The sequence below is a fragment of the Henckelia pumila genome, chromosome 1 (assembly GCF_033568475.1).
Source record: "Henckelia pumila isolate YLH828 chromosome 1, ASM3356847v2, whole genome shotgun sequence".
Classification (NCBI taxonomy): Eukaryota; Viridiplantae; Streptophyta; class Magnoliopsida; order Lamiales; family Gesneriaceae; genus Henckelia; species Henckelia pumila.
Genome location: NC_133120.1, coordinates 62,901,154 through 62,912,513, shown reverse-complemented (window position 1 = coordinate 62,912,513; position 11,360 = coordinate 62,901,154). Strand labels below are relative to the sequence as shown.

Below are 11,360 nucleotides of genomic sequence, written 5' to 3'. Positions count from 1 at the left end.
TCACCTCCGGGATTAAGGTGAAATTCTCCCCCGAAAACAATCACATGGTCTATCGAGTAATAAATCGAGGGTCAATCCTTGTTAAGGGTCTCTCATAAAGTAATTAATTAAAAATTTTAGATCAAGAAAACAAATGCATGCAACTGACGAATATCACTAATCCACACACACGCACATATATATATGCTGATGATTAGATTTTGAAACAATATGATCTGATTTTCCTTTCGCTGAAAATTTGCAGAGAGAAATCGAGATGAGTGATCAAGAACCGATACTCTACCATGAAATCCAACGGGAAGACACCAACTCTGAAGCCGAAACTTTGAGCTGTGGATTGCACCTCTCAACCGCCGTCAACCACCGCCCCACAACCGCCGCAGAGCCGCCTGAAAACTGCTCTGCATACAGCAACTCCAAGAAAAGACAGCTCCTTCCTCCAACGGCGTTTCAAGAACCATCTAAGCGGCCCAGTCTCCAGTGCTCTTGTACCGCCGCCGCCGCCAGCAGCACGAACCCTTTTCTTGGTTTCACTTCTCTTCAGCTTCCACTCCCATTTCCGACTTCTCCTTCCCTCCCTCTTCTCCGCACTGTCTCCGAGCCCACTCAGTTTTCTGGCCATATCCTGAACCCGCCATTGCAGGAGAGCCCCGTGATCAATAAAAAGGAAGCGGGATCATCAGCAATCTTCCGAACAACATCGGATCCCTCCCCTCTTTCCAATCTCAAGGCGCCTAACGCCCACACGCCGCCGCGCCCGCCACCTTCCAGAAAGGTTTCGGAGTCTCTGAGCCTCGGGGAGAGTCCTGATGCCATGGTTGAACACTCAGAAATTCGATTAATGTTTAGTATAATTTTGATTGCTTTCTTGATCAAGAAATCACAGTTGATGATTTGGTTTGATTGCAGAGATTGAAGCGAATGAAGGAGAGGTTAAGAGAGATGAATCAATGGTGGAATCACGTCATGTCTGAAGAGGAAGATCAAGAACAAGACTGTGAAAACAAACCCAAGGTTTCACCTTTTCTGATTTCTGTCTTTTTTCTCCTGAATTTGAAGTTTGATATATTTTATAATTTGATTGATATGCTTATTTTTACCATTATTCATTTTTTTTCTCTGGGAATTTTTTGGGTATTACTGTTATTGGATTACCGGACAATCTTGAATTTCTGGGATTTTTTTATACTCAATGAATAAATGACATGGTAATCTTGAATATTTAAGCCGATTCCCTCTTTATTTTAGTGACATTTTCTGATCCAGCAGCAGGCCATTTTGTATTAGTATCATAACTAGAACCCTTCAGTAAAATATTTGCCATCTTGGTCGTAGTATTTCTGATCAACGAAAGTATGTATTCGATGATTATGTTTCAGGACGAACCCGAGGCTGAAACGGAGAAGACACCGGAGGAAGCTGTGTGGGTGGAGCAGAATGGGAACTGTTTGATCCTCCATTTCACTTGCCCCTGTGGAAATGGCTATCAAGTTCTGCTTAATGGAAACAACTGTTACTACAAACTAACTAGTTTCTGATGTTTGTATTACGCTTTCTGTATGGATGCCGGAATTAGATACGTACTACTAGTTGCTGCTACTGCAAAATATTAGCCACTATTTTCCTGTTTTGATCACAAGAATTAGCTCAGTTCTTGCTGTGCAAATCGAAGAATCAGACTGCATTTTCTTGATCACCGCAGACATTGTTTCTACTCATTCTGTTCTTATTTTTCCAAGAATTTTTAGCAAAACATGACTCTATTTCTGTTCTTATGTTTCCAAGAATTTTTAGCAAGACACTAATTTAGTTATATGAAAATAGGACAAATTTTACATGCCCGGATTGTGCGAGAAGTTAAAAGTCCATTATTTTTGCTCGAAATAAAAAGAGGTATATGAAACTTAAAAATACTACATGATGAATTTAGATAATGATCTTTTTTTTAAGCATTTAGATAATGAATTTGAAATACGCAGTCTACAGGGTGCATGTCCTTTTGTGCACAGTGTGATAATGCATAACGTAAACAAATTAATTACTACAAGTTTCTAAAAGCAGAATAAGAACTTCTGATCATGAACACCTTTAAATACTAATACATTATATGAAGTACAATATAGGTTCATACATACACCTCTTTTAAAACAACTTGCCTTTCTAAGTAACAAACAGAAGAAGACACTTAGAGCGCGCTCTGTAGATGACCCTACGCTACAGACATATCGTATGCGAACTGATCAAGTGACACCAAAACGGACCAGCACTCCGACATGTAAATAGTTTTAACTGTTGAAGAATTCTTGATTACGAATTCTCGGATGTAAATATACACCTATTCGACCCCAGGCCCATCTCATGAACTCCCCAAATGTAATCTCAATTTCCGTGTCTTCATAGACCATTATTGATAGGGCAGAGCGGAGAAGAATGAGTAGCAGTAGCAGTAGCTGGCACCAAAAAATGATTCGAGTTTCAGCTTCATGCACCAGGCAACGAGGTAGCTTTCAATGAACCTTGCACCTCTCCGAGAAAAGAGGTCAGATCTCTATATTCTTTCGTGTCGGAAAAACTTGCTGCTTGCTTAATTGTACTTTTTAAATGCATCTCAGCAGTGTGGAGTTCTTTACGGCTGGAGCCGCGCAAAGCAAGTTCTTGATACACACGACATAGTTCCATGGAAGCATGAGCAAATTTCACAAATCGCTCCCTATCCTTCCATAGATCGGATCCCTGGTATGATCTAACTTGCTTAAGAAGGGCCTCCGAGCACATTGTAAGATCTCCTTTCAGTTTGTGCCAACGGGCATATAATCCCCACGAGTCTGCATTCCCGCCACTTTGAACAATTTGTTTTAATACTTGGCCCAACAAATTAATCAAATGCTCAGTTTCACGTGTTCTTGATGATTCAGCTTCAATTCTTGTTGATTCTTCGAGTTGATCCACAAGTGAATCAACCTTGATAGAGTCTATATGCTCACTATCACCATTTGGCACAGGGGACTGAACAGGAGGACTGCTTGAAGCCCGCCCTTCAATATCTAGCATAATTCTCTCTAACAAATCAGAGTCTACTCTTTTCTTTTTAGTCATGTCAAGCACCTTTTGTACTGCTTCCAAGGCCTGGCTGAAGTTTCCTATATCTGCAGCAACATGGCTAAAATTCTCCCACATTTGCCAACTGTCACGTTTCAATTTTAGAGCTTCCTTAAACGCGATAAAAGCCTCCTTATTTCTCTTTTTGATCATATGTAAACAAGCAATATTATTCCAGGCCTCCCCATTGTCGGGATCAAGTTGAACAGCTCGTGTAAAAGCATCCAGTGCCTTGTCAACATCCTTAGCCTTTAAGGCAGCAGCACCAAATGCAAACCAGCCCTCAGGATGCATGGAATTTAAAGACATTGCAGATTCCCATAAAAGTTTCGATTTCGCATAGTCTCCGCGGTTGTAGGCAGAGCGAGCAAGAGAGCGGAAAGCTCGAGCAGATCGATTTCCTGAAATTTCCAGTGCTTTCTCATAGCTAGTGTCATCATTTGTACTATCACCAAGAGAACACCATAACCTGGGGTCGGATGGATTTTCAGATAATCGTGCTCTAATGAGTTCAACAGCTGCTGCTTTCTTATCCATTAACTGGTAACAATATATCAGATTATCCCAAAGCTCAAGATCCTCGTAAACTTTGACAGCTTCTCCTATCAAGCCACAACTGACTAATAGATCACCATACTCCCTGAATAATGTAATGATGATATGTCCGTCAATTGATGTGAAAAGGTTTTTTTAATAACATAAAAAGTGCAGGAGAAAGCAGAATGATAGCCAGATGCAGCACGAGTACAGCTTTGCATCGAGAAGAATTAGATTGAAGCAGTGATGAAAAAGTTTCATACTTGCGTAGTGCAGGGATTGAAGGCATATTAACTCCAAAACAGCAATATATTCTTTCAGCTGCTCCCGTAGAAAGGTTAAGGATGTCCTCCACCTATAATTGAATGACATATTATGTTACAAAAAACGAAAGGAATGCTTCCCCATCCTGTGAAAATCGAATGGAGTATATAACTTAATTGAAGACATTGTTGCCCCAAGATAAAATTTACAAAAAAGAATTGCCCAATCCATGCAGATAATTTGCAAAGGCACGATAATTGAGACCCAAAACAACAGGAAAAACATCTGGCCACTCAATGTTGTTTCATAATGAGTTAGTCCGGCCAAGTAAGATATTGCTACACATGTCAAAGCATGCAATATGCCACAGAGCAAGGAAGAAATAATAGCATAGCAAACAGATAAGACAGACTAGAGTTAATCACCTAAAGGGTCCTTGTTCCCATAAAATGTGAGTCTCATTCTATTGATTACTTGAAAAGTTTCAAGACAAAGAAGCCACAAATTAGATCAAGCATACCTAGAGGTTACTGAATGTAGTATATGGCAAAAAAAAAAATGCTGCCATAAAATGAGAGCAATGACTCATAAAACTACCAGTTTCTCCATCATCAATAATGCTCGCTGCTTCGTTCTACCACGAGTGGACTCCCACCGGATACGCAATATGTTACAGAAACATTGAATCTGAAAAACAAAGTTTCGATTTCGATTAGCGATCTGAAGCAAATAGAGTAACAAAACTTTATGCAGGTGTAGGTAAGTTGATATGCATCTATGGAAAGCATATAATTCGATGAATAATGATGATAGAAGTAACTCTGCAGAATATGGGGGACACTTTTCGACTCTTCTTTAACAAGGTACAACTACATATTGTCCAAAATTCTAGGAAGATCTAGCTGAGCTGCCAACTTTTTTTCATGAAAAGTTTTTTAAAAATGGGCTAGCATAGCCTCACTTCAATAACAAATAAGACAACACATATGAATCTTAAATTCAGAACATGATATCCATCACAATTTTCAAATAGCAGAAAGCCACCACTTTTATATGGCAGTTTCTGAAATTTAGAGTCAATAGTCTCACTTAAAAATGGCAAAATAAAAAGATTAAAACGCAGCTTATAATGTTCATCCCCTTCTACAACTACTGAAAAACTCAACCCTTTTCCAGTTGGTTACAGTAGCAACTACACCTTAGTCAATGAACACGTCAATATTAAAGAACCTTCAGTAATACCAAATTGGCACTTCCATGAGGAAGAAAAAAAGGTAGAATTCTTGTTTCACAAAATCTAATTAGACTTCAAATTTAAATCCAACACAAACTTCCAAATAATGAGAGATTTGAATCCAAAGTTGTGCAACTAAAGCCAATTGACATCAGGGTCTAATGAAATCATATGATGCAATTCATAAATATAAGCATCATTTAACTTACAATGAATGGTGATGAATGCTGAGAATCAATAGCCTCTATATATGGAGCCATTTCCCACTCTAAAACAAATAACGAGAACAAGTGAGAACCCAATATGAAGATTAAGCACAATGAAAGATATGATCAAAACCACATTGCAATCCAAGGATACCACAGTCAAAATGATATAAATATCATTAGCATTTCAACTTCTTTAACTGTTATACAAACAAAGATTCTTGAATAGCAAAAAGAATACATGCAAAACAAAAGGGGTTCTCCACGATAAATAAAATTTTTAGGGTTGATTGTTGAAATTATTTTTATGGCATAAATTGTGGTTTGAGGTGTCAAAGCTAGATCTTGTTGGTTTACTCTAGGCTGTAAAATCTGGTTGTTTAATTAAGTGATGGGTTGTTTTTCCTACTACAATGTACATGAAAAATAACCAGGAGAAACTCATGTTTGAACTGACAACTTACTTTGAAAATCATCATTACGGGCACTTTTCTGAATTGAAAGACAGTTGGCCAAAATCATAGCTTGGTGTACTGCGTTCAATTGGGTGGTTGCAATAGCATGATTTTGAACATCATGTTCACTACTGGAACTACTGCTCGTATCTGCTATGAATCTAGGGGTCATCAATACATCGGACGTTTCTTGAGGTGGTTGATGTGGAGAATTGTCAATAATGTTTGACTTCTGGCTCAATGGGGCATAGGTATCTCCATGATTGGTTCCGGTGACAAGGCGAAGCTGTGGCTTTGGTTCCACCTGTGCACCAACGGTGTCATTAATGGACGCATAAGAAGCCAACCATTGACAACAAATTTCAAGTGATGATACATCAATTGAATACCTGATGCACAGTCCTAAAACCCAGAGACCCACTGATGAAAAAATTGTAATTGGATATCCCTGCAGCAGTTTTGAAATTCTTCCTGTAATTTGATACAAGTATCAATTAAGATGGTCAATATGCAGCCTAATGTAAAAAATGCAATGCTTCTCAATTGCTTCTTAAAAAGACCTTTAAAATACATAGTATCACACTGCACGAGGTAATGCCACCCAAGATAGATAGCAAAAGATTATTTGCAAAATTAAAAAGATGATTTGCAATAAGGTCGGTAAAATGCATTTGAAATAGAAAATAACATGAACAAGCAAATGGTGATATCAACAAGAGAAGCAAAGGAAATGGAGGAGCAAGACCAACAGAGGGTGGGTGGTAAGAGAAGCGTTCGCTTCATTCATAATGCCATATCCACATGAACACCAACTAAATCCTAGTGTTCTATGATCAATCTGCAAATAATTGTGAAACCAGTTTATACACACAATATTTCATAATATTTATATATTTTAACTTCACTGGTGAATTCGGTAAGATCCAGAATTCAATGGTAATGATATTGACATTAGGTGAAGTGATAAACGTACAATAATGTAGGTGTCAGGATGGGATCTAGATTCACTTTACATTTTGTTTCAGAAGGAAGTATTATTCTCCTATTATAAACTTTCTCCATGATCAAAAAGCTGTGTTCCTTGTTTGGGGGGAAAAAAGAGAGGACATAATAAGCATTAACCAGATTGATATTCTCAAGAAAAACGATAAGTGATTTTTCAGAAACTAGGATAATATAAGATTATAACAAGGTTTTGGAAAAAGAAGCCTCGCAGTGGTACAAACTCGATAACCAATTCAAGGTAAAACAGCTAGGGGAAACATATGTGTTTTGTAATGTTTATGCATCCGGTCGTGGCTGGTGACACAAAACATTTATAAGTGTCAGCCCATGATTAACATATACTTTCATTGCCTGTTAACATATACTTTCATGGGTTTCACTAAAGAGTCAGCCCATGATTAACCCTTGCTTTATTGACTGCACCACCTACCATCTCCATGCTATTTCACTTGAATTCCATAGAAGACATACACCATCATTCTCAGCATGCAAATACAGCTTAGATACATTATATCAATTCTTAAATTCTGATACGCAAATCATAAACTAATTATCAGGGCAGAAATTACATCAAGTAAAACCTAAACTTAGAATATAAAAACCACGACTACTCACCTGAAAGAATCCACGCGCCCATAGTAAAGTTCCATTATCCCCATTTCTAAATGGAGCATTGATAGAATAGTCAAAGAATCATCATTAGTGCCCCAATAATCTTTTAGATTCTCCAAGCTGCCCATATGACATAAACTTTCATGCATAAAGACTTGTAACAAATCAAACACGAATGAGGAATGCTCATCCAACAATCTCTGTTGCAAGAATAAAACTCTGGCTAACCACCATGCGATGGTTCTTACTCCATCTATTGAAGAAAACTTTTCAAATAACAAATCTTTTGTCCTCATTAGCAGAGTTTTCGCAAAAACTAAGTACTGCAAAGAGAAAACCGAATCAAAATATAATTCCATTTCCAACTGCAACATGGTAAAAAGAATATGCACAGGAGTCTCATATTCAAACAGAATATTCTAGTTATTAAAATAGTAATCTTAGAGTCAACAGCACCATATCATAACCATACTTGTAAAAACTCAAATGTTTTCTTAAAGATAAGTGAAGGTCCAGAATTGTGAGCCAAGGGTACATAGTGACCACCAGACAGAAAAGAGAAAACCTTAGACATAACCAAAATTAAGTCAAACTGGGATATTTCCATCTCAGCAAATTGTATTCAAAAGCCCATGAGATGGTGAATTGCGATTCTGTAAAGAAATCCAGACTGTAGAAAGACAATAACAACTACAACTACCCAAGGTGCATTAAAAAAAAACGACCCAACGTGAACTGCAATTTTCAGATCATTTGGCTCTTGTATTATGATTGTACAAACTTCTAAGATACATAATTATTTTCTGAGTCACCCGAATTAGTTATGAATGTTGAAATATAGTTAGCAGTAGACTGTGACAGCTTTGATGTATGTATTGTAGATTATTCAAATTAAAAAGGAACATCAGCCATGGTTCATAGCCCATTGACAGGACAAAAATCAAAGCCAAATTACATAATAAAAAATCATATGGATCATAGAGGAAACTGACATTTCCAAGACGTAATCAATCATACATCCTGAGCTATCAATGCGGTCAAAAGATTCAAAAATTGAAAATATGATTATACATTGTCCACTCAGAACATGTATACAAGAAACTGTTCAAAACCTAGTAAGCACGTAAAAGAAAAGTTTTAAGCAATTTCTTCTTCATCATGATATATGTCTTTGAACTGAAAACAATACAAGGGTTAGAACGCTTGATAAAAAAACCCATCAAGTACCTGCAAGTTAGAAAATTTTCCATGCAAGTCAGAACCAACAGACATCATTTCTTTAACCGCCCATGCTTCCCACTCTAACCAATCACAAAGTTCTGCCTTTTCTTTTAAATTCTGCAGCCCCAGAAGTGGCATCAAGGGATGCTTATCTTGTGGCCTGTTACAAGCATGCAAGCAAAAAGAAGGTTAACATTGTTGCGTGACATTAATATCATAACTAGCAACTAATTAGCAAAGACGTTGTCATGGCCTTTCTGCATTGTTTAAAAACGTTTTAGTGATACCACAGGCCCACGAATGTATACAAATATTTTATCTCCGGTAGACCGTTATTGACAAATTGAAAGTACAAATATATCAGATTAATGTTTTTCTTTTCTTTCTAAAATCTGTTTCCAGAATTGGAGTAGACTTAAATACCAAATTAGAGTAGCAAGAAGAATCAACAGAGGGTTTGACCGGAATCTTATAATTCAATGATCAAACTTAATAAATTGCGCATGATATACACAAAGAAGTATATCCAGGATATAAGATAAAACATAACTTCATGATTTTTTTTAAAATCATTAGTTTAACAACATTTAAATTTTAAACAGAGAAATCCAGCTTGAACATTGTATACTATCTTGTACATTGAGCTTAAAAATCCAATCTTTCCACCTTTTTCATTGTTTTTTATCAACGACACAATATGGGGAAAAAAACAAATCACGCCAGAAATAAAATACGTTGAAGCACAGAGGTGTGAAAGAAATAAGAAACAGACCCCGTCACATTGCACTGTGTAAAGGCAAGCAAAGCCGCAACACCAACAGCCACCACAAGCAACGCTTTACCAGCCGTCTCCTCCCAGCTTTCTTCGTTAACATCAAGAAACGAGTTTGCACACTGGGGGAGCGATTCGGAGTAGAATCGTTTAGCAGATTCACTCGAGCTGAACTGCAGATTGGAGAATAGCGTTTGGGAAGCGGACGAGGAGAGGGCTTCCACATATTGTCCGGATTCAATCAGCGTGACGAGGTCGTTTATAAGGGGGAGTAAAGAAGAAACGGCCGGCGAGGATTGGGTGGGGGATGGCGGAGGTGAGGGGTGGTTGGACGGCAGAGAGCAGCGGAGCAGCCGGAGTTCCAGATGACGTAAGGCATGGATCTCGTTCAATTGATGTTCATTTGCCGCCATTTTTAGGGTTCTGAGAAAAGCAGAGGTTTTTCTCGAAGTTTAGGGTGTTAAACGGGCCGGGTCAGGGCAGATCCAACAACATAGAATACTGTTGCCCTGAAATGGGCTGGGCTATGAATAACCCACCTCTATACTGGGGCAGTCCAATTACCAAAAAAACATAGGTTCTAAACCCCATATAGATGCTTGACTCGATCAAAGCTGTCTTTATTCGCTTTGATCGATTATTCTTGTATAAAATTAAGGTTATGTTGGACATGTATTTATAAAAAAATTTAAAAAAAAATTCATAAAATATTTTAAATGTTGTTTTAAAAATAAATATGTGTTTGCACAATTATTCTAAATTTTTTTTAACTTTTCAAAAGTAATGTTACATCTTTGCCTTCCAAAGTTCCATTCTAAAAACATCTAAAAACACATTTCAAGTGTTCTTTAAAAACTATACTTGGAGAACATTTTTTTAAAAATATTTGTCAAAAACATTCTACAAAAATCATATTCAAACACATATTTTAAGATTTTTTCATTTATAAAACACTAAAAACATTTTAAAGTATATATCCAAACAGAACCTAAATATTTTGTTGTACAAAGAGATAGCTTTTATAATTGATACTAACGTCTTGCACACGCCATACATGTGATATGTGTTTATCAAATTGTCATATTAAAAATAATTTTATAAATAAAAGTCTTAATTCTTTTTTAAAAAATGTTAAGGATCGGGTGTGTGTGTGTGTGTAGTAGTAGCCTAGTTCCATTTTACAAGATTAAGTGATTTAAAAATGTTAAAAAAGTGTCATATAAATTTTAAAAGTGACAAAACATGATTAACGAGTCATTATTTGATCAAAATAAGTGAAAAATAAGATCCGAAACGTCCAAAAATGGTAGGAAGGGTGTAGCGACCCAACCCGGATTCACTATCTAATTAGAGTTTAGAGCATAATTAAGCATGCATTAAATAAATTACTACGAAAGACTTAAATAAAAACAGACCGGTAGAATACAACCGATTAAACAAATTCGATTATACAACTCAATCGAATAAATAAGCTTAGAGGAAAAAAACATACAGCTAATTCTGTTGTCTTCACTGGCCATCGGCTACTCCAAGCTCCTGGTGCTCAACCTGCACCTACATCTGCCCCGTCGAATGGGGTGTCCAGACACACAGAAAATACTGGACGTGAGCGAATACGCTCAATACGGAAGCAATGATATATAAAATATATGCAACATGTAAATGACTTTAAAACGATTTAAAACCAATAAGCTCAGGGTGCCATGAATACACAGTACCGTGCTAAGAGAGCGAATCCGCGGGGTACTCGTATATTCCCCTATCAACTATAGCGTCTACTCCACCGTCGCGGTCGATCCTAGTGATAGCAAAATCAGGGGCTAAGCGTCCCCAGACACGAATCCATAAGGAGTAACTCATCACCGATGGAAACTGTCTAGACTCACATCATACTGGATGCAGTCTTACGTAAAATCATGCATGTGCTAAAGTAGTAAAACATGGAAAACACATAA

At 37.2% G+C, this 11,360-nt stretch overlaps 2 protein-coding genes across 4 annotated transcripts; one reads left to right on the top strand and one right to left on the bottom strand.

Moving 5' to 3' along the window:
* Window positions 1–31: 31 nt before the first annotated feature.
* On the top strand, window positions 32–1,696 carry LOC140876237 (uncharacterized). 2 transcript variants are annotated; one of them, XM_073280145.1, is made up of 4 exons: window positions 32–99; window positions 245–817; window positions 910–1,014; window positions 1,380–1,696. In XM_073280145.1, exons 2-4 carry the CDS (start codon window positions 257–259, stop codon window positions 1,536–1,538), a joined length of 825 nt encoding a protein of 274 aa, XP_073136246.1. In that variant the 5' UTR covers window positions 32–99; window positions 245–256; the 3' UTR covers window positions 1,539–1,696. The 2 variants fall into 2 exon arrangements, with proteins under 2 accessions (XP_073136246.1, XP_073136245.1); XM_073280144.1 differs by lacking the exon at window positions 32–99 and having other exon boundaries at window positions 202–817.
* Window positions 1,697–2,084: 388 nt separating this feature from the next.
* Window positions 2,085–9,818, bottom strand: LOC140877097 (uncharacterized). Of its 2 annotated transcripts, XM_073280622.1 has the most exons (9): window positions 9,406–9,818; window positions 8,640–8,793; window positions 7,416–7,735; window positions 6,185–6,266; window positions 5,805–6,099; window positions 5,344–5,402; window positions 4,498–4,587; window positions 3,900–3,991; window positions 2,085–3,739 (listed from the first exon to the last, which is right to left on the bottom strand). In XM_073280622.1, exons 1-9 carry the CDS (start codon window positions 9,816–9,818, stop codon window positions 2,482–2,484), a joined length of 2,763 nt encoding a protein of 920 aa, XP_073136723.1. In that variant the 3' UTR covers window positions 2,085–2,481. The 2 variants fall into 2 exon arrangements, with proteins under 2 accessions (XP_073136723.1, XP_073136728.1); XM_073280627.1 differs by lacking the exon at window positions 9,406–9,818 and having other exon boundaries at window positions 7,416–7,532; window positions 8,640–8,788.
* Between the last annotated feature and the right edge of the window lie 1,542 nt (window positions 9,819–11,360).

Excerpts from the sequence above, each read along its gene's own strand:
- LOC140876237 (XM_073280145.1), top strand. The coding sequence starts at position 257 with ATGAGTGATCAAGAACCGATACTCTACCATGAAATCCAACGGGAAGAC. Across the intron at positions 818-909 it reads GGGAGAGTCCTGATGCCATG|AGATTGAAGCGAATGAAGGA; the intron begins GTTGAACACTCA and ends GTTTGATTGCAG. Across the intron at positions 1,015-1,379 it reads ACTGTGAAAACAAACCCAAG|GACGAACCCGAGGCTGAAAC; the intron begins GTTTCACCTTTT and ends ATTATGTTTCAG.
- LOC140877097 (XM_073280622.1), bottom strand. The coding sequence starts at position 9,818 with ATGGCGGCAAATGAACATCAATTGAACGAGATCCATGCCTTACGTCAT. Across the intron at positions 6,100-6,184 it reads GTTTTAGGACTGTGCATCAG|GTGGAACCAAAGCCACAGCT; the intron begins GTATTCAATTGA and ends GTTGGTGCACAG. Across the intron at positions 5,403-5,804 it reads CCGTAATGATGATTTTCAAA|AGTGGGAAATGGCTCCATAT; the intron begins GTAAGTTGTCAG and ends TATTTGTTTTAG.